Genomic DNA, 23,364 nt, shown 5'->3' on the forward strand with positions numbered 1-23,364 from the left:
TTTAGAACCTATTATACCGCCACAGTAGTCAAAACAGCCTGGTACTGGTACAACAACAGATACATAGACCGATGCAACAGAATTGAGAAACCAGACATAAACCCATCCACGTATGAGCAGTTAATATTTGACAAAGGCCCCAACACAGTTACACTGGGAAAAGACAGTCTTTTTAACAAATGGTGCTGGCATAACTGGATATCCATCCACAAAAAAATGAAATAAGGCCCATACCTCATTCCATGCACAAGAACGAGCTCAAAATGGATCAAAGACCTAAATTTGGAGGCGGGGCCAAGATGGCGGACTAGGAAGACGCTACCTCGGATCCCTCTTGCAACAAAGACACGGAAAAACAAGTGAATCGATCACATACATAACAATCTACGAACCCTGAACAACAAACACAGATTTAGAGACGGAGGACGAACTAATACGGGGAAGCAGCGATTGTTTTCAGAGCCTGGAGCCAGCGTACCAGTCAGGTATGGCACAGGCACAGAGAGCTGCTCCACCCCCCTGAACTAACACCGGGAGGGGGCCCAGCCGGTTCGTGCGGGCGGCGTGGTGACGCAGCCGGTGGGAGAAGTCCCCGGGAGGCAGTGACAGGTCTTGGAGCGGAGAGAGCAGCGTCCGAGCCAGGGAATCGTCTCGCCGGGATTTGGACTGGATGCAGCGGATTTTCTGGAAAAACTAGTTTCCCAGTGATGGCTCGGAGACAGCAATCCATATCAAACCACTTAAAGAAGCAGACCATGACAGCTTCTACAACCCCACAAACAGAAGAATCAAAATCTTTCCCAAATAAAGATACACTCCTGGAATTATCAGATACAGAATATAAAAAACTAATTTACAGAATGCTTCAAGACATCACAAATGAAATAAGGCAAACCGCAGAAAAAGCCAAGGAACACACTGATAAAACTGTTGAAGAACTCAAAAAGATTATTCAAGAACATAGTGGAAAAATTAATAAGTTGCAAGAATCCCTAGAGAGACAACATGTAGAAATCCAAAAGATTAACAATAAAATTACAGAATTAGACAATGCAATAGGAAGTCAGAGGAGCAGACTCGAGCAATTAGAATGCAGACTGGGACATCTGGAGGACCAGGGAATCAACACCAACATAGCTGAAAAAAAATCAGATAAAAGAATTTAAAAAAATGAAGAAACCCTAAGAATCATGTGGGACTCTATCAAGAAGGATAACCTGCGGGTGATTGGTGTCCCAGAACAGGGAGGGGAGACAGAAAACACAGAGAAAATAGTTGAAGAACTCCTGACACAAAACTTCCCTGACATCATGAAAGACGAAAGGATATCTATCCAAGATGCTCATCGAACCCCATTTAAGATGGATCCAAAAAGAAAAACACCAAGATGTATTATCATCAAACTCGCCAAAACCAAAGATAAACAGAAAATTTTAAAAGCAGCCAGGGAGAAAAGAAAGGTTTCCTTCAAGGAAGAATCAATAAGAATAAGTTCAGACTACTCAGCAGAAACCATGCAGGCAAGAAGGGAATGGGACGACATAATACAGAACACTGAAGGAGAAAAACTGCCAGCCAAGGATCATATATCCAGCAAAACTCTTTCTGAAATATGAAGGCGAAATTAAGATATTTACAGACAAACACAAGTTTAGAGAGTTTGCAGAAACCAAACCAAAGCTATAAGAAATACTAAAGGATATTGTTTGGTCAGAAAACCAATAATATCAGATATCAGCACAACACAAGGACACAAAACAGAACGTCCTGATATCAACTCAAATAGGGAAATCACAAAAACAAACAAAATAAGATTAATCAAAAAAAAAATACACATAACAGGGAATCATGGAAGTCAATAGGTAAAAGATCACAATAATCAAAAAGAGGGACTAAATACAGGAGGCATTGAACTGCCATATGGAGAGTGATACAAGGCGATATAGAACAATACAAGTTAGGTTTTTACTTAGAAAAATAAGGGTAAATAATAAGGTAACCACAAAAAGGTATAACAACTCTATAACTCAAGATAAAAGCCAAGAAAAACGTAACGACTCAACTAACATAAAGTCAAACACTGAAAATGAGGATCTCACAATTCACTAAGTAAAACGTCTCAGCACAAAAAAGTATGTGGAAAAATGAAATTGTCAACAACACACATAAAAAGGCATCAAAATGACAGCACTAAAAACTTATTTATCTATAATTACGCTGAATGTAAATGGACTAAATGCACCAATAAAGAGACAGAGAGTCACAGACTGGATAAAGAAACACGATCCATCTATATGCTGCCTACAAGAGACACACCTTAGACTTAGAGACACAAACTAAAACTCAAAGGATGGAAAAAAATATATCAAGCAAACAATAAGCAAAAAAGAGCAGGAGTAGCAATATTAATTTCTGACAAAATAGACTTTAGACTTAAATCCACCACAAAGGATAAAGAAGGACACTATATAATGATAAAAGGGACAATTGATCAGGAAGACATAACCATATTAAATATTTATGCACCCAACGACAGGGCTGCAAGATACATAAATCAAATTTTAAAAGAACTCAAAAGTGAGATAGATACCTCCACAATTATAGTAGGAGACTTCAACACACCACTTTCGGAGAAGGACAGGACATCCAGTAAGAAGCTCAATAGAGACACGGAAGATCTAATTACACCAATCAACCAACTTGACCTCATTGACTTATACAGAACTCTCCACCCAACTGCTGCAAAATATACTTTTTTTTCTAGCGCACATGGAACATTCTCTAGAATAGACCACATATTAGGTCATAAAACAAACCTTTGCAGAGTCCAAAACATCGAAATTTTACAAAGCATCTTCTCAGACCACAAGGCAATAAAACTAGAAATCAATAACAGAAAAACTAGGGAAAAGAAATCAAATACTTGGAAAATGAACAATACCCTCCTGAAAAAAGACTGGGTTATAGAAGACATCAAGGAGGGAATAAGGAAATTCTTAGAAAGCAACGAGAATGAAAATACTTCGTATCAAAACCTCTGGGACACAGCAAAAGCAGTGCTCAGAGGCCAATTTATATCAATAAATGCACACATACAAAAAGAAGAAAGAGCCAAAATCAGAGAACTGTCCCTACAACTTGAACAAATAGAAAGTGAGCAACAAAAGAACCCATCAGGCACCAGTAGAAAACAAATAATAAAAATTAGAGCTGAACTAAATGAATTAGAGAACAGAAAAACAATTGAAACAATTAACAAAGCCAAAAGCTGCTTATTAAAAAAAATTAACAAAATTGATAAACCATTGGCTAGACTGACTAAAGAACTACAGGAAAGGAAACAAATAACCCGAATAAGAAACGAGAAGGACCACATCACAACAGAACCAAATGAAATTAAAAGAATCATTTCAGATTATTATGAAAAACTGTACTCTAACAAATTTGAAAACCTACGAGAAATGGATGAATTCCTGGAAAAACACTACCTACCTAAACTAACACATTCAGAAGTTGAACAACTAAATAGACCCATAACAAAAAAAGAGATTGAAACGGTAATCAAAAAACTCCCAACAAAAAAAAAGCCCTGGCCCGGACGGCTTCACTGCAGAGTTCTACCAAACTTTCAGAGAAGAGTTAACACCACTACTACTGAAGGTATTCCAAAGCATAGAAAATGATGGAACACTACCCAACTCATTGTATGAAGCCACCATCTCCCTGATACCAAAACCAGGTAAAGACATCACAAAAAAAGAAAATTATAGACCTATATCCCTCATGAACATAGATGCAAAAATCCTCAACAAAATTCTAGCCAATAGAATCCAACAACACATCAAAAAAATGATTCACCCTGATCAAGTGGGATTTATACCAGGTATGCAAGGCTGGTTTAATATTAGAAAAACCATTAATGTAATCCACCATATAAATAAAACAAAAGACAAAAACCACATGATCTTATCAATTGATGCAGAAAAGGCATTTGACAAAGTCCAACACCCATTTATGATAAAAACTCTCACCAAAATAGGAATTGAAGGAAAATTCCTCAACATAATAAAGGGCATCTAGGCAAAGCCAACAGCCAACATCATTCCAAATGGAGAGAACCTGAAAGCATTTCCCTTGAGAACGGGAACCAGACAAGGATGCCCTTTATCACTGCTCTTATTCAACATTGTGCTAGAAATCCTAGCCAGGGCAATTAGGCTAGACAAAGAAATAAAGGGCACCCAGATTGGCAAAGAGGAAGTAAAATTATCTCTATTTGCAGATGACATGATCTTATACACAGAAAACCCTAAGGAATCCTCCAGAAAACTACTGAAACTAATAGAAGAGTTTGGCAGAGTCTCAGGCTATAAAATAAACATACAAAAATCACTTGGATTCCTCTACATCAACAAAAAGAACACCGAAGAGGAAATAACCAAATCAATACCATTCACTGTAGCCCCCAAGAAGATAAGATACTTAGGAATAAATCTTACCAAGGATGTAAAAGACCTATACAAAGAAAACTACAAAGCTCTACTACAAGAAATTCAAAAGGACATACTTAAGTGGAAAAATATACCTTGCTCATGGATAGGAAGACTTAACATAGTAAAAATGTCTCTTCTACCAAAAGCCATCTATATATACAATGCACTTCTGATCCAAATTCCAATGTCATTTTTTAATGTGTTGGAGAAACAAATCACCAACTTCATATGGAAGGGAAAGAAGCCTCGGATAAGTAAAGCATTACTGAAATAGAAGAAGAAAGTGGGAGGTCTCACTCTACCTGATTTCAGAACCTATTATACAGCCACAGTAGTCAAAACAGCCTGGTACTGGTACAACAACAGGCACATAGACCAATGGAACAGAATTGAGAACCCAGACATAGATCCATCCACGTATGAGCAGCTGATATTTGACAAAGGACCAGAGTCAGTTAACTGGGGAAAAGATAGCCTTTTTAACAAATGGTGCTGGCATAACTGGATATCCATTTGCAAAAAAATGAAACAGGACCCATACCTCACACCATGCACAAAAACTAACTCCAAGTGGATCAAAGACTTAAACATAAAGACTAAAACGATAAAAATCATGGAAGAAAAAATAGGGACAACCCTGGGAGCCCTAACAGAAGGCATAAACAGAATACAAAACATTACCAAAAATGATGAAGAGAAACCCGATAACTGGGAGCTCCTAAAAATCAAACACCTATGCTCATCTAAAGGCTTCACCAAAAGAGTAAAAAGACCACCTACAGACTGGGAAAGAATTTTCAGCTATGACATCTCCGACCAGCGCCTCATCTCTAAAATCTACATGATTCTGTCAAAACTCAACCACAAAAAGACAAACAACCCAATCAAGAAGTGGGCAAAGGATATGAACACACATTTCACTAAAGAAGATATTCAGGCAGCCAACAGATACATGAGAAAATGCTCTCGATCATTAGCCATTAGAGAAATGCAAATTAAAACTACGATGAGATTCCATCTCACACCAGCAAGGCTGGCATTAATCCAAAAAACACAAAATAATAAATGTTGGAGAGGCTGCGGAGAGATTGGAACTCTTATACACTGCTGGTGGGAATGTAAAATGGTACAACCACTTTGGAACTCTATCTGGCGTTATCTTTAACAGTTAGAAATAGAACTACCATTCAACCCAGAAATCCCACTCCTCGGAATATACCCTAAAGATACAAGAGTCTTCACACAAACAGATATATGCATACCCATGTTTATTGCAGCTCTGTTTACAATAGCAAAAAGTTGGAAGCAACCAAGGTGTCCATCAGCGGATGAATGGGTAAATAAATTGTGGTATATTCACACAATGGAATACTACGCATCGATAAAGAACAGTGACGAATCTCTGAAACATTTCATAACATGGAGGAACCTGGAAGGCATTATGCTGAGTGAAATCAGTCAGAGGCAAAAGGACAAATATTGTATAAGTCCACTATTATAAGATCTTGAGAAATAGTAAACCTGAGAAGAACACATACTTTTGTGGTTATGAGGAGGGGAGGGAGGGAGGGTGGGAGAGGGTTTTTTATTGATTAATCAGTAGATAAGAACTGCTTTAGGTGAAGGGAAAGACAACACTCAATACATGGAAGGTCAGCTCAATTGGACTGGACCAAAAGCAAAGAAGTTTCCGGGATAAAATGAATGCTGCAAAGGTCAGCGGAGCAGGGGCGGGGGTCTGGGGAACATGGTTTGCGGGGACTTCTAAGTCAATTGGCAAAATAATTCTATCATGAAATCATTCTGCATCCCACTTTGAAATGTGGCATCTGGGGTCTTAAATGCTAACAAGCGGCCATCTAAGATGCATCAATTGGTCTCAACCCACCTGGAAAAAAGCAAAGGAAAATGAAGAACACCAAGGCCACACGACAACTAAGAGCCCAAGAGACAGAAAGGGCCACATGAACCAGAGACCTACATCACCCTGAGACCTGAACAACTAGTTGGTGCCCGGCCACAATCGATGACTGCCCTGACAGGGAGCACAGCAGAGGACCCCTGAGGGAGCAGGAGATCAGTGGGATGCAGACCCCAAATTCTCACAAAAAGACCAAACTTAATGGTCTGACTGAGACTAGAGGAATCCCGGCGGCCATGCTCCCCAGACCTTCTCTTGGCACAGGACAGGAACCATCCCCGAAGACAACTCATCAGACATGAAAGGGACTGGTCAGCGGGTGGGAGAGAGACACTGATGAAGAGTGAGCTAATTATATCAGGTGGACACTTGAGATTGTGTTGGCAACTCTTGTCTGGAGGGGGGATGGGAGGATAGAGAGAGTGGGAAGCCGGCAAAATTCTCACGAAAGGAGAGAATGAAAGGGCTGACTCAAGAGGGGGAGAGGAAGTGGGAGTACGGAGTAAGATGTATGTAAACTTATGTGTGACAGACTGACTGGATTTGTAAACGTTCACTTGAAGTTTAATAAAAGTTAATAAAAAAAAAATTTGGAGGAAGAAAAAAAAACAAAGACCTAAATTTAAAATCTAAAACGATAAACATTATGAAAGAAAAAATAGGGACAACGTTACCTGGTGCCGTTGAGTCAATTCCAACTCATAGCGACCCTATAGACAGAGTACAACATTAGGAGCCCTAATACATGGTATAAACAGTATACAAAACATTATTAAGAATGCAGAAGAAAAACTAGATAACTGGGAGCTCCTAAAAATCAAACACCTATGCTCATCCAAAGACTTCACCAAAAGAGTAAAAAGACTACCTACAGACTGGGAAAAAGTTTTTAGCTGTGACATTTCTGATCAGCGCCTGATCTCTAAAATCTACATGATACTGTAAAAACTCAACTACAAAAAGACGAATAACCCAAGTTAAAAATGGGTAAAAGATATAAACAGACACTTCACTAAAGAAGACATTCAGGTAGCTAACAGATACATGAGGAAATGTTCACAATCATTAGCAATTAGATAAATGCAGATCAAAACTACAATGAGAACTCATCTCACTCCAACAAGGCTGGCATTAATCCAAAAAACACAAAAGAATAAATGTTGGAGAGGCTGTGCAGAGATTGGAACACTTCTACACTGCTGGTAGGAACGTAAAATGGTATAATCACTTTGGAAATTGATTTGGCACTTCCTTAAAAAGCTAGAAATAGAACTACCATACAATCCAGCAATCCCTCTCCTCAGAATATATCCTAGGGAAATAAGAGCCTTTACACAAACAGATATATGCACACCCATGTTTACTGCAGCACTGTTTACAGTAGCAAAAACCTGGAAGCAACCAAGGTGCCCATCGACGGATGAATGGATAAATTATGGTATACTCACACAATGGAATACTACACATCGATAAAGAACAGTGAGGAATCTGTGAAACATTTCATAACATGGAGGAACCTGGATGGCATTATGCTGAGTGAAATTAGTTGCAAAAGGACAATATTGTATAAGACCATATTATAAGAACTTGAGAAATAGTTTAAACTGAGAAGAAAACATTCTTTTGTGGTTACGAGAGGGGGGAGGGAAGGAGGGTGGGAGAGGGGTACTCACTAATTAGATAGTGGATGAGAACTACTTTAGGTGAAGGGAAATAGACAGCACACAATACAGGGGAGGTCAGCACAACTGGACTAAACCAAAAGCAAAAAAGTTTCCTGAATAAACTGAATGCTTCGAAGGCCAGTGTAGCAGGGGCAGGGGTTTGGGGACCATGGTTTCAGGGCACATCTAAGCCAATTGGCATAATAAAATCTATTAAGAAAACATTCTGCATCCCACTTTGAAGAGTGGCGTCTGGGGTCTTAAATGCTAGCAAGCAGCCATCTAAGATGCATCAATTGGTCTCAACCCACCTGGATCAAAGGAGAATGAAGAACACCAAGGACACAAGGCAATTACGAGCCCAAGAGACAGAAAGGGCCACATAAACCAGGGACTACATCATCCTGAGATCAGAAGAACTAGATGGCGCCCGGCTACAACCGATGAGTGCCCTGACAGGGAACACAACAGAGAACCCCTGAGGGAGCAGGAGAGCAGTGGGATGCAGACCCCAAATTCTCATAAAAAGACCAGACTTAATGGTCTGACTGAGACTAGATGGACCCCGGTGGTCATGGCCCCCAGACCCCCTGTTGGCCCAGGACAGGAACCATTCCTGAAGCCAACTCCTCAGACATGCATTGGACTGGCAATGGGTTGGAAAGGGATGCTGGTGAGGAGTGAGCTTCTTGGATCAGGTGGACACTTGAGACTATGTTGGCCTCTCCTCCCTGGAGGGGAGATGAGAGGGTGGAGGGGGTTAGAAGCTGGGGAAATGGACACGAAAAGATAGAGTGGAGGGAGAGAGCAGGCTGTCTCATTAGGGGGAGAGTAATTGGGAGTATGTAGCAAGGTGTATATACGTTTTATTGTGAGAGACTGACTTGATTTGTAAACTTTCACTTAAAGCACAATAAAAATTATAAAAATTAAAAAAAAATCACTCACACACACACACAAAAAAAAAAAAAAACTTTGCACGCTTACAAAAACTTTCCTGACTACTGGTTTGCTTTCCTGACTTACCTATTTTCTTGCTAAGCTCTTTCCCTAAACTTTTCCAAAATCTCCTACCTACAGGAAGGTCAGAGAACTGGAGGTACTCAGGCAGCTCAACTGATTCTTTATCCCTGTGAATTTAACAGAAGAGCACTTGGGCTCTCAGTTTTTTGTAAGAGGGAGGTTACGACCAGTTACAGAGTGACCTGGTCACAAAGGTGGAGCCTTTCACTGTCCTACAGGCCCGTGGGTCAGCAGAGAGTTAACTCTTAGCCATGAGGCCTATCGTCACCTCTATGAAACAGAAATACATACGAGTAGATGACATGCATCTCTCCTTGTGTTTTCATCTTCAGGTGCTATTTCTGCTGCGTACGGTAAAGGTAAGGGCTACGCATGTGCAGTGTACATAACACCACCTGTGTTGCTCCAGTTAATCCTTTAAAAGTTAGAAAACTTTAACTTATCCTTGGGTGCAAGCCAAAGTGTGGAGGCCTGGAAACACAGTAACCTAATAACGATAAGGATCTAAAGATCACAACAAAGTTCAAAACACAACCTCTAAGCATGCAGGCATTCATATTTGTGGCAATAGTGGTTTCATTTGAAACCACTTGGAAATAGTGACCCATACCCCTCCAATCTGGCATTCCCTAATTAGTCTGCTTCCCTTGGTTTATGCTAAAGGTAAACATGTATTTAGCCTAGGACAGGAAATGGAGAAAAATCAGAGGTGACCTAAACAACCTCTGCAAAGCAAGGCTTCTAATCTGCAATCAAATAGCTTAGTCACATCATCCAAGGGGATCCAAATTACTCAAAATCATTAAATAAATGATTCAGTATCCATTCCTACTCCTAAAAATGAATACAACCAGAAAGATAAATGCCATCCCACATAACCGAGAAGCTTTATTTTTTTGTTCTTGTTCTTTTGTACCGATAAAACTATGTGAATGGTTTTGTGTTAACATATTACACAGTAAAAATATTAACTTAAAATTTCAAACATACTTAAACCAGGCCAGCCAGTGCTAGCAGTAAGCCTTTCTGGTTTTTATACCAGTAAGCCCATGGCTTCAATCCACGCTCAACACTTAAAGAGATTCTATTCAGAGATCGCACCTACCATCCTCTCAGAGGCCACGCTGCTGCAGTTGGTTAACAGTTAACATCTGACTGGGATGCCTGAAACTGCTATTTTCCTTAACCATCATATGGATGAGGTTTTGTTACTCTAACCAAACTGAAACAATGTCCTTGTGTGGACTTCTAAACATAATAATTAGTGACAGCGCAGACTGGTTTCTGATTTTCCTTATACCATGTACCAAAATCTTATACCACGCTATCAAAACATACAAATCTTAGTTTAAATTTTTTGTATAATTGTGAGATTCTTTTTATTTTATAATTTAGACCATGTCTTTACATTCTAAACATAAGGTCTCCTTCTGAAGACCAAGAAATATTTAATTTAAATGTAGCTATATGCAAAGAAAAATATAGCCTTAAACTTTCTCAAGAGAACTACCCTTATAAACACAGGGAAGTGAAAACGTGGACATTTGGCACAGGACTTTGAACATTCCACCACTCAGCTTCTGAACCTCAAAGGTCCCCTGCACGGTATAGATTTGGAAGTTTAAAAACACTTTCTAAAAGAGTATCAATCCACGTCTACACAACTAACTTGACCCTGAAATTCAATTAACTAAATCTGTTCAGGGACTTAAGCAATTAGAAAACGCCCTGTAGTCAAATAAGTTTTTAAAAGGAATTTCATGAGGCTGCATAAGAATTTCTAAGCCTCAGCTGACATATATTTATAAGCCTGGCTTGGAGAATGGCTTATAATACACGTAGCGGTTCACCCTTGCCTGCAATGCCCTTAGGCCCCTCAGTACTATGTCAAGACACAGTCTTTCCTTACTTTAAAACTTTCTTAGAACTCACCACTTTCTTGAAATCACTGGTGAACTCCATCAAGGACCCATTCTTTCAAGCCTAGTCCTCTTTTGCATATAAAACACTTCACCACTTGTATAAGGCCACTAAGGCTTTTGTTTGCATTATACTGTGAGCATTTAAGTTCCATAAGGATATTGCCACTTCTTTTCTTTCTTTTTTAATTGTTTCTTTTCTTGCTGTATCGGGCACAGTATGGTACTCCCAGCAGAAAGAAGTCTATCAATGCAAATCATATCTTGCTATACCCTGCTCACAGCCCTACTGTGCCTTTCCCTCACTGCGCCCCAGCCACACCGCCCTTTGCTGTTTCTAGAACATCCTCTCATCTCAGGGCTCCTGCACTCGCTGCTCCCTCTGCCCGTGATGTCTGGGATATTCACGCGGCTCACTCACTCAGCTCTTGGTTGAAATGCCCCCTCCTTAGAGAGCTTCCCCTTCCTGCAGCCTATTTTTCTTCATAGGCCTCACTCCTATTGTACTATATATTCTTTGTACAGCTGTTCATTCTTTCTCCCCACCACCACCACCAGCGTATAAGTTCCATGAAAACGGGGGCTTCATCTATGTTGTCCACAGTTGTATCCCTGATGCCTTGAACAGTGTTCAATAATTATTTGAATTATTCCAAGACTTAAAATAGGAAATTTATACCACGGCTGAAAGGCCTACCTTCTCTGGGATGGACTCCCTCACAAACTCAGGTTTCCAAGCTTCTCAATAATGAACAGGATTCTTGCTCCCGAAACATAAGCTTCCCAGGATTCTCAATGAACAGCAACTCGCAAAGGAAGGGTTTATGCCCAGTCACATTCTGGGCCACTCAGAGTCACATGAATGGTGTTTTTTACAAAGACATCTACACACAGAACACTCCCCTACCCTATTGCTCCATTACACCTGTTGGTCATTTCAACTTTCATCAACCAAGGTAATACAGGGGTTTCTCCTCCTGAGACTTCAGTATGAAAAATGTAGCTCAGCTCTATACTCCTGGGACTATTCCCCTCAAATCCTTGAAAGTGGGTCATCTGAACATCACTTGCTCCGTCCACTATCTCATGAATTCAAAATCCACACCCCTGCCCCAAAGAGAGGAATTGGTGGGTAAAAGTCAGCCTAACGCACCTTTCCATCCAAGACTAGCTTTTAGGGTTGCAAGCCAGCCAGCTATCTCTAATCTAAGATCCTAAGAGGCACTTGGTCCTTTTTCTTGGCCTCCAAGGATAACTCTGGGAATAGACAGAAGCTGGACACAAGTCCAGAGCAACCTGAATCCTGAGCTAACAAAGTACAGGCATACCCAGCAAAACACCTCACCAATTCACTTTTTCCTGGTGGAACAACTCTAGGTTTTGGATACTCAAATTTCATAGACTGTGTTTATCTCTCAATACGACACTTTTTGGCTGGTGTTTATATAGGAAAAAAAAATTATATTTACATCTCAAAACGCCAATAGAGTATTTTAACAAAATAGTATATAGAATAGTGGGACACCAAGTATCAGCAGAGAGGACATACAGTGTTTACTACATGTTAAGCAATTGCTGATGGTTTGATTTTCTAGAATACTGTTTTCAGCATTTTTCTCCCTATTTTCATGTTATCTATATATAGGAATTTTTACCGTGATTCCCTAATATTATAAGAAATTGGCAAGAAGTTCTGAGCTGATGTGTAATGCATTGTAACTTTTCCTGTATAAAACAATAAGAAATAGGCTGTCGTTTCATGTTGTTTTTGTGCAGAATATCTAATTTTCGGGATGGACTATTGCCACTAAGCAGAAGACGCCTAATTTTTTTTTTTTTTATTAACTTTTGTTGCGCTTCAAGTGAACGTTTACAAATCAAGTCAGACTGTCACATATAAGTTTATATACACCTTACTCTGTACTCCCACTTGCTCTCCCCCTAATGAGTCAGCCCTTCCAGTCTCTCCTTTCGTGACAATTTTGCCAGCTTCCAACTCTCTCTATCCTCCCATCCACCCTCCAGACAGGAGATGCCAACACAGTCTCAAGTGTCCACCTGATATAATTAGCTCACTCTTCATCAGCATCTCTCTCCTACCCACTGTCCAGTCCCTTTCATGTCTGATGAGTTGTCTTCGGGAATGGTTCCTGTACTGGGCCAACAGAAGGTTTGGGGACCATGACCGCCAGGATTCCTCTAGTCTCAGTCAGACCATTAAGTATGGTCTTTTTGTGAGAATTTGGGGTCTGCATCCCACTGATCTCCTGCTCCCTCAGGGGTTCTCTGTTGTGCTCCCTGTCAGGGCAGTCATCGGTTGTGGCAGGGCACCAACTAGTTCTTCTGGTCTCAGGATGATGTAGGTCTCTGGTTCATGTGGCCCTTTCTGTCTCTTGAGCTCTTAGTTATCGTGTGACCTTGGTGTTCTTCATTCTCCTTTGATCCAGGTGGGTTGAGACCAATTGATGCATCTTAGATGGCCACTTGTTAGCATTTAAGACCCCAGATGCCACATTTCAAGGTGGGATGCAGAATGTTTTCATAATAGAATTATTTTCCCAATTGACTTAGAAGTCCCCTTAAACCATGGTCCCATTGCTCCGCTGACCTTTGAAGCATTCAGTTTATCCTGGAAACTTCTTTGCTTTTGGTCCAGTCCAGTTGAGCTCACCTTCCATGTATTGAGTACTGTCCTTCCCTTCACCTAAAGCAGTTCTTATCTACTAATTAAGCAGTAAAACCCTCTCCCACCCTCCCTCCCTCTCCCCCTCGTAACCACAAAAGTATGTGTTCTTCTCAGTTTATACTATTTCTCAAGATCTTATAACAGTGGTCTTACACAATATTTGTCCTTTTGCCTCTGACTAATTTCGCTCAGCATAATGCCTTCCAGGTTCCTCCATGTTATGAAATGTTTCACAGATTCGTCACTGTTCTTTAACGATGCATAGTATTCCATTGTATGGATATACCACAATTTATTTGACCATTCATCCGTTGATGGACACCTTGGTTGCTTCCAGCTTTTTGCTATTGTAAACAGAGCTGCAATAAACATGGGTGTGCATAGATCTGTTTGTGTGAAGGCTCTTGTTTCTCTAGGGTATATTGGGAGGAGTGGGATTTCTGGGTTGTATGATAGTTCTATTTCTAACTGTTTAAGATAACGCCAGATAGATTTCCAAAGTGGTTGTACCATTTTACATTCCCACCAGCAGTGTATAAGAGTTCCAATCTCTCCGCAGCCTCTCCAACATTTATTATTTTGAGTTTTTTGGATTAATGCCAGCCTTGCTGGAGTGAGATGGAATCTCATCGTAGTTTTAATTTGCATTTCTCTAATGGCTAATGATCGAGAGCATTTTCTCATGTATCTGTTCGCTGCCTGAATATCTTCTTTAGTGTGGTGTGTGTTCATATCCTTTGCCCACTTCTTGATTGGGTTGTTTGTCTTTTTGTGGTTGAGTTTTGACAGAATCACGTAGATTTTAGAGATCAGGAGCTGGTTGGAGATGTCATAGCTGAAAATTCTTTCCCAGTCTGTAGGTGGTCTTTTTACGCTTTTGGTGAAGTCTTTAGATGAGCATAGGTGTTTGATTTTTAGGAGCTCCCAGTTATCTGGTTTCTTTTCGTCATTTTTGGTAATGTTTTGTATTCTGTTTATGCCTTGTATTAGGGCTCCTAACGTTGTCCCTATTTTTTCTTCCATGATCTTTATCATTTTAGTCTTTATGTTTAGGTCTTTGATCCACTTGGAGTTAGTTTTTGTGCATGGCGTGAGGTATGGGTCCTGTTTCATTTTTTTGCAAATAGATATCCAGTTATGCCAGTGCCATTTGTTAAAAAGACTATCTTTTCCCCAATTAACTGACACTGGGCCTTTGTCAAATATCAGCTGCTCATATGTGGATGGATTTATATCTGGGTTCTCAATTCTGTTCCACCGGTCTATGTGTCTGTTGTTGTACCAGTACCAGGCTGTTTTGACTACTGCAGTTGTATAATAGGTTCCGAAATCAGGTCGAGTGAGGCCTCCCACTTTCTTCTTCTTTTTCAGTAATGCTTTGCTTATCCGAGGCTTCTTTCCCTTCCATATGAAGTTGGTGATTTGTTTCTCTATCACATTAAAAAATGACATTGGAATTTGGATCGGAAGTGCATTGTATGTGTAGATGGCTTTTGGTAGAATAGACATTTTTGCTATGTTAAGTCTTCCTATCCATGAGCAAGGTATGTTTTCCACTTAAGTATGTCCTTTTGAATTTCTTGTAGTAGAGCTTTGTAGTTTTCTTTGTATAGGTCTTTTACATCCTTGGTAAGATTTATTCCTAAGTATTTTATCTTCTTGGGGGCTACTGTGAATGGTATTGATTTGGTGATTTCCTCTTCGATGTTCTTTTTGTTGATATAGAGGAATCCAAGTGATTTTTGTATGTTTATTTTATAACCTGAGACTCTGCCAAGCTCTTCTATTAGTTTCAGTAGTTTTCTGGTGGATTCGTTGGGGTTTTCTGTGTATAAGATCATGTCATCTGCAAATAGAGATAATTTTACTTCCTCTTTGCCAATCCGGATGCCCTTTATTTCTTTGTCTAGCCTAATTGCTCTGGCTAGGACTTCTAGCACAATGTTGAATAAGAGCAGTGATAAAGGGCATCCTTGTCTGGTTCCCATTCTCAAGGAAAATGCTTTCAGGCTCTCTCCATTTAGAGTGATGTTGGCTGTTGGCTTTGCATAAAAAAAAAAAAAAATTGCCTAGATGCCCTTTATTATGTTGAGGAATTTTCCTTCAATTCCTATTTTGGTGAGAGTTTTTATCATAAATGGGTGTTGGACTTTGTCAAATGCCTTTTCTGCATCAATTGATAAGATCATGTGGTTTTTGTCTTTTGTTTTATTTATATGGTGGATTACATTAATGGTTTTTCTAATATTAAACCAGCCTTCATGCATACCTGGTATAAATCCCACTTGGTCGTGGTGAATTATTTTTTTTTGATATGTTGTTGAATTCTATTGGCTAGAATTTTGTTGAGGATTTTTGCATCTATGTTCATGAGGGATATAGGTCTGTAATTTTCTTTTTTTGTGATGTCTTTACCTGGTTTTGGTATCAGGGAGATGGTGGCTTCATAGAATGAGTTAGATAGTATTCCGTCATTTTCTATGCTTTGAAATACCTTTAGTAGTAGTGTTATCTCTTCTCTAAAAGTTTGGTAGAACTCTGCAGTATAGCCATCCGGGCCAGGGCTTTTTTTTGTTGGGAGTTTTTTGATTACCGTTTCAATCTCTTTTTTTGTTATGGGTCTATTTAGTTGTTCTACTTCTGATTGTGTTAGTTTAGGTAGGTAGTGTTTTTCCAGGAATTCATCCATTTCTTCTAGGTTTGCAAATTTGTTAGAGTACAGTTTTTCATAATAATCTGATATGATTCTTTTAATTTCAGTTGTGTCTGTTGTGATGTGGCCCTTCTCGTTTCTTATTTGGGTTATTTTTTTCCTTTCCTGTATTTCTTTAGTCAGTCTAGCCAATGGTTTATCAATTTTGTTAATTTTTTCAAAGAACCAGCTTTTGGCTTTGTTAATTCTTTCAATTGTTTTTCTGTTCTCTAATTCATTTAGTTCAGCTCTAATTTTTATTATTTGTTTTCTTCTGGTGCCTGATGGGTTCTTTTGTTGCTCACTTTCTATTTGTTCAAATTGTAGGGACAGTTCTCTGATTTTCGCTCTTTCTTCTTTTTGTATGTGTGCATTTATCGATATAAATTGGCCTCTGAGCACTGCTTTTGCCGTTTCCCAGAGGTTTTGATAGGAAGTGTTTTCATTCTCGTTGTATTCTATGAATTTCCTTATTCCCTCCTTAATGTCTTCTATAGCCCAGTCTTTTTTCAGGAGGGTATTGTTCAGTTTCCAAGTATTTGATTTGTTTCCCTAGTTTTTCTGTTATTGATTTCTACTTTTATGGCCTTGTGGTCTGAGAAGATGCTTTGTAAAATTTCGATGTTTTGGATTCTGCAAAGGTTTGTTTTATGACCTAATATGTGGTCTATTCTAGAGAATGTTCCATGTGCGCTAGAAAAAAAAGTATACTTCACAGCAGTTGGGTGGAGAGTTCTGTATAAGTCAATGAAGTCAAGTTGGTTGATTGCTGTAATTAGGTCTTCTGTGTCTCTATTGAGCTTCTTACTGGATGTCCTGTCCTTCTCCGAAAGTGGTGTGTTGAAGTCTCCTACTATAATTGTGGAGGTGTCTATCTCACTTTTCAGTTCTGTTAAAATTTGATTTATGTATCTTGCAGCCCTGTCATTGGGTGCATAAATATTTAATATGGTTATATAGAAGATGCCTATATTTTCTTGGATTCTTTCATCTAAAATCCTTCAAAAAGCTTCTCCTTAGGCTTTCCTGACTTGGTAACATTCCAGTGCCTATCTGTTCTCAGTCTCCAGCCTCGCCTCATTGAGCCCCTTCTTGCCTCTTCATCCTCCAGTCTGTAGTTTCACCAACTGCACTCAGCCGGGTCACCCACTGCCCATCTTACCTTTCATTCCACTTACCCCTTCTCTCTATCCTTTTTTTTAGTTTTATTCAATTTTTCCTTTCACTAAAGGGATATATACATGTAATCTTACGGGTCACCTGAAGCTAAAAGGCTTATAACAACAACAAAAAGCAGTCCCCAGCCCCAACTCCCTAATCCTTATGCCCAGTGCAAACACTTTCTACTCTTAATTCTTGCTTTTTTAGGTTACTTCAAATCACCAAATAATCTGAGCAAAATGTCATGTCCTGGTTACTCCATTTAAGGCTTTATCTGTCGCCTTCCTATTATGGCAAGTGAGGAATTCAGCTGTCTTATATCCACCTCCCCCAGTCCTTCTTATATCCACCTCCCCCAGTCCTTCTTATATCCACCTTCCCCAGTCCTTCTTATATCCACCTCCCCCAGTCCTTCTTATATCCACCTCCCCCAGTCCTTCTTATATCCACCTCCCCCCGTCCTTCTCAATAAAGTTAGTCCAAAAATTTGGCCAAATCCATGTCCACTGTGTTAATTATTAAGACTTGTTTGGAAATGCCTAGATGACATGCTTTGGCTTGGGTCTTTTTCATTTATAATGCTGAGTACCCAGTGAGCTTTTTCAATCTGAGATGTCACATTTTCAGTTTAGAGAAATATTCTCTTTAAAAAATAATTTTCTAACCACTGTTTTCTCTGTTTCTCCTTTCTACCTGGATATTGGATCACTGGGATTAATCCATAAATGTTCCTATCTTTCTCTTATTGTCCATCTCTCTTTTTTTTCCTACTTTATCAAAGGGTTCTTCCAATCCTTTTACTGAATTTTTGTCTCGGATATCATTTTTAATACACAAAAGCACTTGCCTTTGATCTGTTCCTTTGTTTAAAAAAAAAAAAATTCTACTATTGTTTGAAGGATATAGTATTTTCTCTCTCTGAGGACCCTCTGGCTTCTCTGAAGTATTCTGCTCCCAGCATTGTCTGTTTCCTCTGTGTGCCTCATTGCTCTTGGTTGGTTTGTTTTTGTTTGCTTGCTTGATCGCTCTGCTTCACAGTGGAGGCTTTCTTTCAAAGCCTGATTATCCTTTGGTGTCCCTTCATATTGAAGAGTCACTAAAATGCTGATAGCAAGCTTTGAAAATGGGCTTTTCATAGAGTCAGAGAGTAGGTAGACAATTTTGGGGGTGAGAAGGTCATCAAATGTCAGTATCTATAGGTCTTTTCTCTGGGATGGCTCAGTTCCCCTGAAAAGCATCCTCCAATACTCCTGGAGGGGTGTATGGCAGAGAGGCTGCATGTGCTGACACTGGCCAGAGCAGGGGAGCCGGGAATTTCACTGCTGGGGTGCAGGACGTCCTTAAGTTCTCCAGTTCTCAATTCCAGTTCACTGCTGGGGAGCAGAACATCTTTGAGTTCTCCAATTCTCAATTCCAGTTCACTGCTGGGGTGCAGAACGTCCTTGAGTTCTCCAGTTCTCAATTCCAGTTCACTGCTGGGGAGCAGAACATCCTTGAGTTCTCCAATTCTCAATTCCAGTTCACTGCTGGGGTGCAGAACGTCCTTCAGTTCTCCAGTTCTCAATTCCAGTTCACTGCTGGGGTGCAGAACGTCCTTGAGTGCTCCAGTTCTCAATTCCAGTTCACTGCTGGGGTGCAGAACGTCCTTCAGTTCTCCAGTTCTCAATTCCAGTTCACTGCTGGGGTGCAGAACGTCCTTGAGTGCTCCAGTTCTCAATTCCAGTTCACTGCTGGGGTGCAGAACGTCCTTCAGTTCTCCAGTTCTCAATTCCAGTTCACTGCTGGGGTGCAGAACGTCCTTGAGTGCTCCAGTTCTCAATTCCAGTTCACTGCTGGGGTGCAGAACGTCTTTCAGTTCTCCAGTTCTCAATTCCAGTTCACTGCTGGGGTGCAGAACGTCCTTGAGTGCTCCAGTTCTCAATTCCAGTTCACCGCTGTGGTACAGAACGTCCCTGAGTTCTCCAGTTCTCAACTCCATTTCACTGCTGGGGAATAGAATGTCCTTGAGCAGTTATCCTACCTCTTTCAGTGCTCACTGTGTCCAAGTCCAGAAGATCTCTGGTTGTTTTTCCAGAGACTCCTTCCTGCAAAAGTGGGGGGAAATGGTTTCCCGACTGAGCCAGGTAAATGCAAGGCCTGAGTGTCTAACTGCTCCTCATAGAGACTTTGCCTTCTGTGGTAGCAAGTGCCTCTGATTCCTGAGCCTGTCCAGACAGCCACGGGATGAGTCAGCTGGCTTTCCATCTGCATCTCCCTCCAGGAGCACTTGCCTCTGACCTTTCCCACTCTGCTAAGTCATGAGCCATTCTGCTATCTACTTTCCAATCTTAGTATCTTCTGGTTTGGGGCTATTTATGTCTCCTTGGTTCATCAAGGATGGAGCTTGTGCTTTATTTTTTTGTTTGTTTGTTTTCTCCGTTGTTCCTGGTAATTTTTTAGAAAGAAGGTTGAATGAGGGGATTAGAAAGAAAGAGTAGATATGTCTTTACTCTGACATCTTGAAACCAGGAGTCTCTAGCCTTTTCTTTTTCACATATTTATTTATTTATTTATTTATTTTCTAATCCCATCATATACTCTTTACCAGTCACATTCTGATTCATAATTCCTGGCTTCCAGAGTTTCTTCCAGAGGTCCCATCTCATTTTGCTGATTTCAGACATGCAACATTTAATTTAGTAATGAATTAACAAGTTCCACATCTACTTATCATACTCCATGTGCAGTAGTAGTTGTCTGCAACTAAAATGAGGTATACTTAATATACACATAATTAGAAGGGGATCGGTCACCACTCTCTTGAGGGACTTAGTTTTCTTATCAAACAGGCTGTTTACCTTCTGATTGCCCCTGCCCCTCCATTCTCTGTATCCTAGGAGGCTCTCCTCTGTGGACAACTCCCCTCGCCCGCCAACACTCACTTCTATCCCCAACCCTCTCACCCCATTAGCCTCACTCTTTTCTGCCTTATTGCATTTCTGGTGACCTTACTCTACAGCCATAGCTCCTGAGTATAATGGCTTTTAGCTTCATTATTCCTAGTTGGTTCCCTTGACCCTGCACACACCTCTGTGAAGAGTTTCTTTATTAAAACATCTTCAAGTTGCATTTTAGGTGTCATTTGTTTTTTACCAGGACACTGAATGACATATCAATAAAAAGAAGATTTTGAATTAGTTCATCTCTAAAGTTCCTCAAGTTCTTATGTGCTAAAATTTTTACAAGAGTCACATATATAGTTGGCATTTAATTACAGAGTCTGAGCAAATTAGGGGCTTCCTTTTAGTCCCAAAGTCTGTCTCACTACAGCAGAGACTCTCTAAATAGCTATTATGCTCTGTCCTAGGAATTATAAGCACTATTATCATAGCTTAGGCTAGTGGGAAAGCCAGAAGATACACACTGTTCCCTTTAAGCTCTAGGCATCGGAGGTAAATTAAAAAAAAAAAAAAAAACTGAACTAAACCATACCCGTTGCTGTGGAGTCGATTCAGACTCATAGCGACCCTATAGAACAGAGTAGAACTGCCCCATAGGGTTTCCAAGGAGCGGCTGGTGGATTTGAACTGCTAAACTTTTTGGTCAGCAGCCATAGAGCTTAACCCACTGCACCACCAGGGCTCCTGGAGTTATACAGTGCTGACAAAAGTACATTTGCAATGTTTGACTTTGAAAACTCATACGCCTCCATAGTTTAATTTTGAAGGTTCAAGTGTTTCTTTTTATTTTTTCTTTTCCCTTACATATTCACACCATCTAAGGTCCAGAAAAAAATGCGAAAAATAAGATTCATCAATCTTTCCACTAAAAAAGAACTTAATTCCTTGTCTTCACACTCTCCTTCAGCCACCCAATTTCCTCCTTCTCACGCACAGCCAGACTTTTATCAACTGAGCTTTTCCACTTTCTTGCCTCCACAGACCCTTTAACCCATTCCTATCTTAAACTGGAAACCCTGGTGGTATAGTGGTTAAATGCTATGGCTGTTAACCGAAAGCTCGGCTGTTTGAATCTACCAGGTGCTCCTTGGAAACTCTATGGGGCAGTTCTGCTCTGCCCTATAGTATCGCTATGAGTTGGAATCAACTTGACAGCAACAGGTTTGGTTTTTTTCTGTTTTTATCTTAAACCGTCCTGACCAAAGTTCTGCACAACTTCCTGCTGGCTAAATACAGTGGGTCCTCCTCCAGCCTTGTCTTACTTAACCTCTCAGCAGCATCGACACCACCACCACTCCTGTCATAAAACACTCCTCTCCTTGTCTTGTTGTCTTGCCTTCTGGGCCTATCTGACTACTCCTGAGTCTCTCCAGTGGACGCCTCCTCCTCTGGCCATCTCTCAAGTGCTCATGTTTGTCAGGGCCCTGTCCTAGTCTTCCTTATCTTCCTACCTACATGCTACCTCTGGATGTTCTCATCACTCCTACAGCTTCAAAAACCATTTATATACCAATGATTCTCAAATACACCATATAAGTCCAGATCACTCTCCTGAACTTCAGAGACATTTTTTGATAACTAAATACTAGATAACTCCAGTATTATGTCCATAAATTCCTCACATTCAACATTTTAGCTTTCCCCTCAAACTTATTTTTCCATCTATACTCCTCATTCTTAGGATCATACCAACCCAGAGACCTGGGTATAATCTTTGACTCTTTGCTGTCCCCCATCCACACAACCAATTAATGGCCAATTCCTATTGATTCTATCTGAGATGTACCCTGAATTTATCATATTTTTCTCTTTATCCTCACTGCCACTTCCCTAGCCCACATCATCTCACAACTGCCAATGCTGTTACCCTCAAATCCAGAATTTATGATACAGCCAGGGTGATCTTCCTAAAATACAGATATGATCACGTCTCTCTCTCCCTAAAACCCCGCAATGGTTTCCCACTGCTACTGGGATGAAGCCTAAATCCCTCAGCACGGTTTACAAGGCCCGGCATCTGTTTTCCTATCCTGCCATCTAAATTACCGTATCCTCCAGTCATACTGAGCTCCTTTGTTTCCCTTTTTTTTTTGGTAAATATACACGTAACAAATCACTTGTCATTTCAACATTCTGCATGTGTACAATCCAGTGGCATTAGTTATGTGTATCATGTGATTCAACCATTACCTCCTACGTATTTCCAAATTTTTCCATCACCTTTAACAGACTCTCAGTGTCGCCTAAGCAATAAGTCTCCTTTTCTCCTCCCTCCCTTCCAGCTGCCCCAGTAATCACTTATAAACTTAGGTCTCTGTACACTGCCTATCCTAGATATTTCATCTTTAAGTGGAATCATACAATATTTGTTCCTTTATGACTAGCTTATTTCACTCAGCACAATGTTTTCAAGGTCCATTCATGGTATGGCATGTATCAGTACTTCATTTCTCTTTATAGCTGAGTAATACTATATGTATGTATGATATTCCCCTTATCTTTCTCTATATCTCTATATGGGGCTCCCTCCACTTGATACATGCTTCTTAGGTGTTATCAATGTTGTCATGCTTTCATTGTTGCTTGATGAACATCTACAAATCCTTGAGTCCTTGATGTCTCAGCTTAGATGTCCTATGGTCTCTAAACCTGGGTTAGATCTGCTCCCATAACACACTACTCACCCACTTATTAGCTCTATTATACACTCACCCGCCTATCAGCTCTATTATACACTCACCCCCATCAGCTCTATTATACACTCACCCCCATCAGCTCTATTATACACTCACCCCCATCAGCTCTATTATACACTCACCCCCATCAGCTCTATTATACACTCAACCCCATCAGCTCTATTATACAC

At 40.2% G+C, this 23,364-nt stretch overlaps 1 protein-coding gene across 4 annotated transcripts in view; it reads right to left on the reverse strand.

The window, feature by feature from the left end:
- GALK2 (galactokinase 2) overlaps window positions 1–23,364 on the reverse strand; it is a 223,618-nt gene that overhangs the window by 140,853 nt on the left and 59,401 nt on the right. For 2 of the 4 annotated variants that reach the window (XM_064291986.1, XM_064291989.1), the window contains exon 6: window positions 7,089–7,124. The exons of the other annotated variants lie outside the window; for them this stretch is intronic. In XM_064291986.1, the coding sequence (XP_064148056.1) occupies window positions 7,089–7,124 (36 nt within the window). The remainder of the gene's footprint in view (window positions 1–7,088; window positions 7,125–23,364) is intronic. 4 annotated transcript variants of the gene reach the window in all.

The sequence above is a fragment of the Loxodonta africana genome, chromosome 10 (assembly GCF_030014295.1).
Source record: "Loxodonta africana isolate mLoxAfr1 chromosome 10, mLoxAfr1.hap2, whole genome shotgun sequence".
NCBI lineage: Eukaryota > Metazoa > Chordata > Mammalia > Proboscidea > Elephantidae > Loxodonta > Loxodonta africana.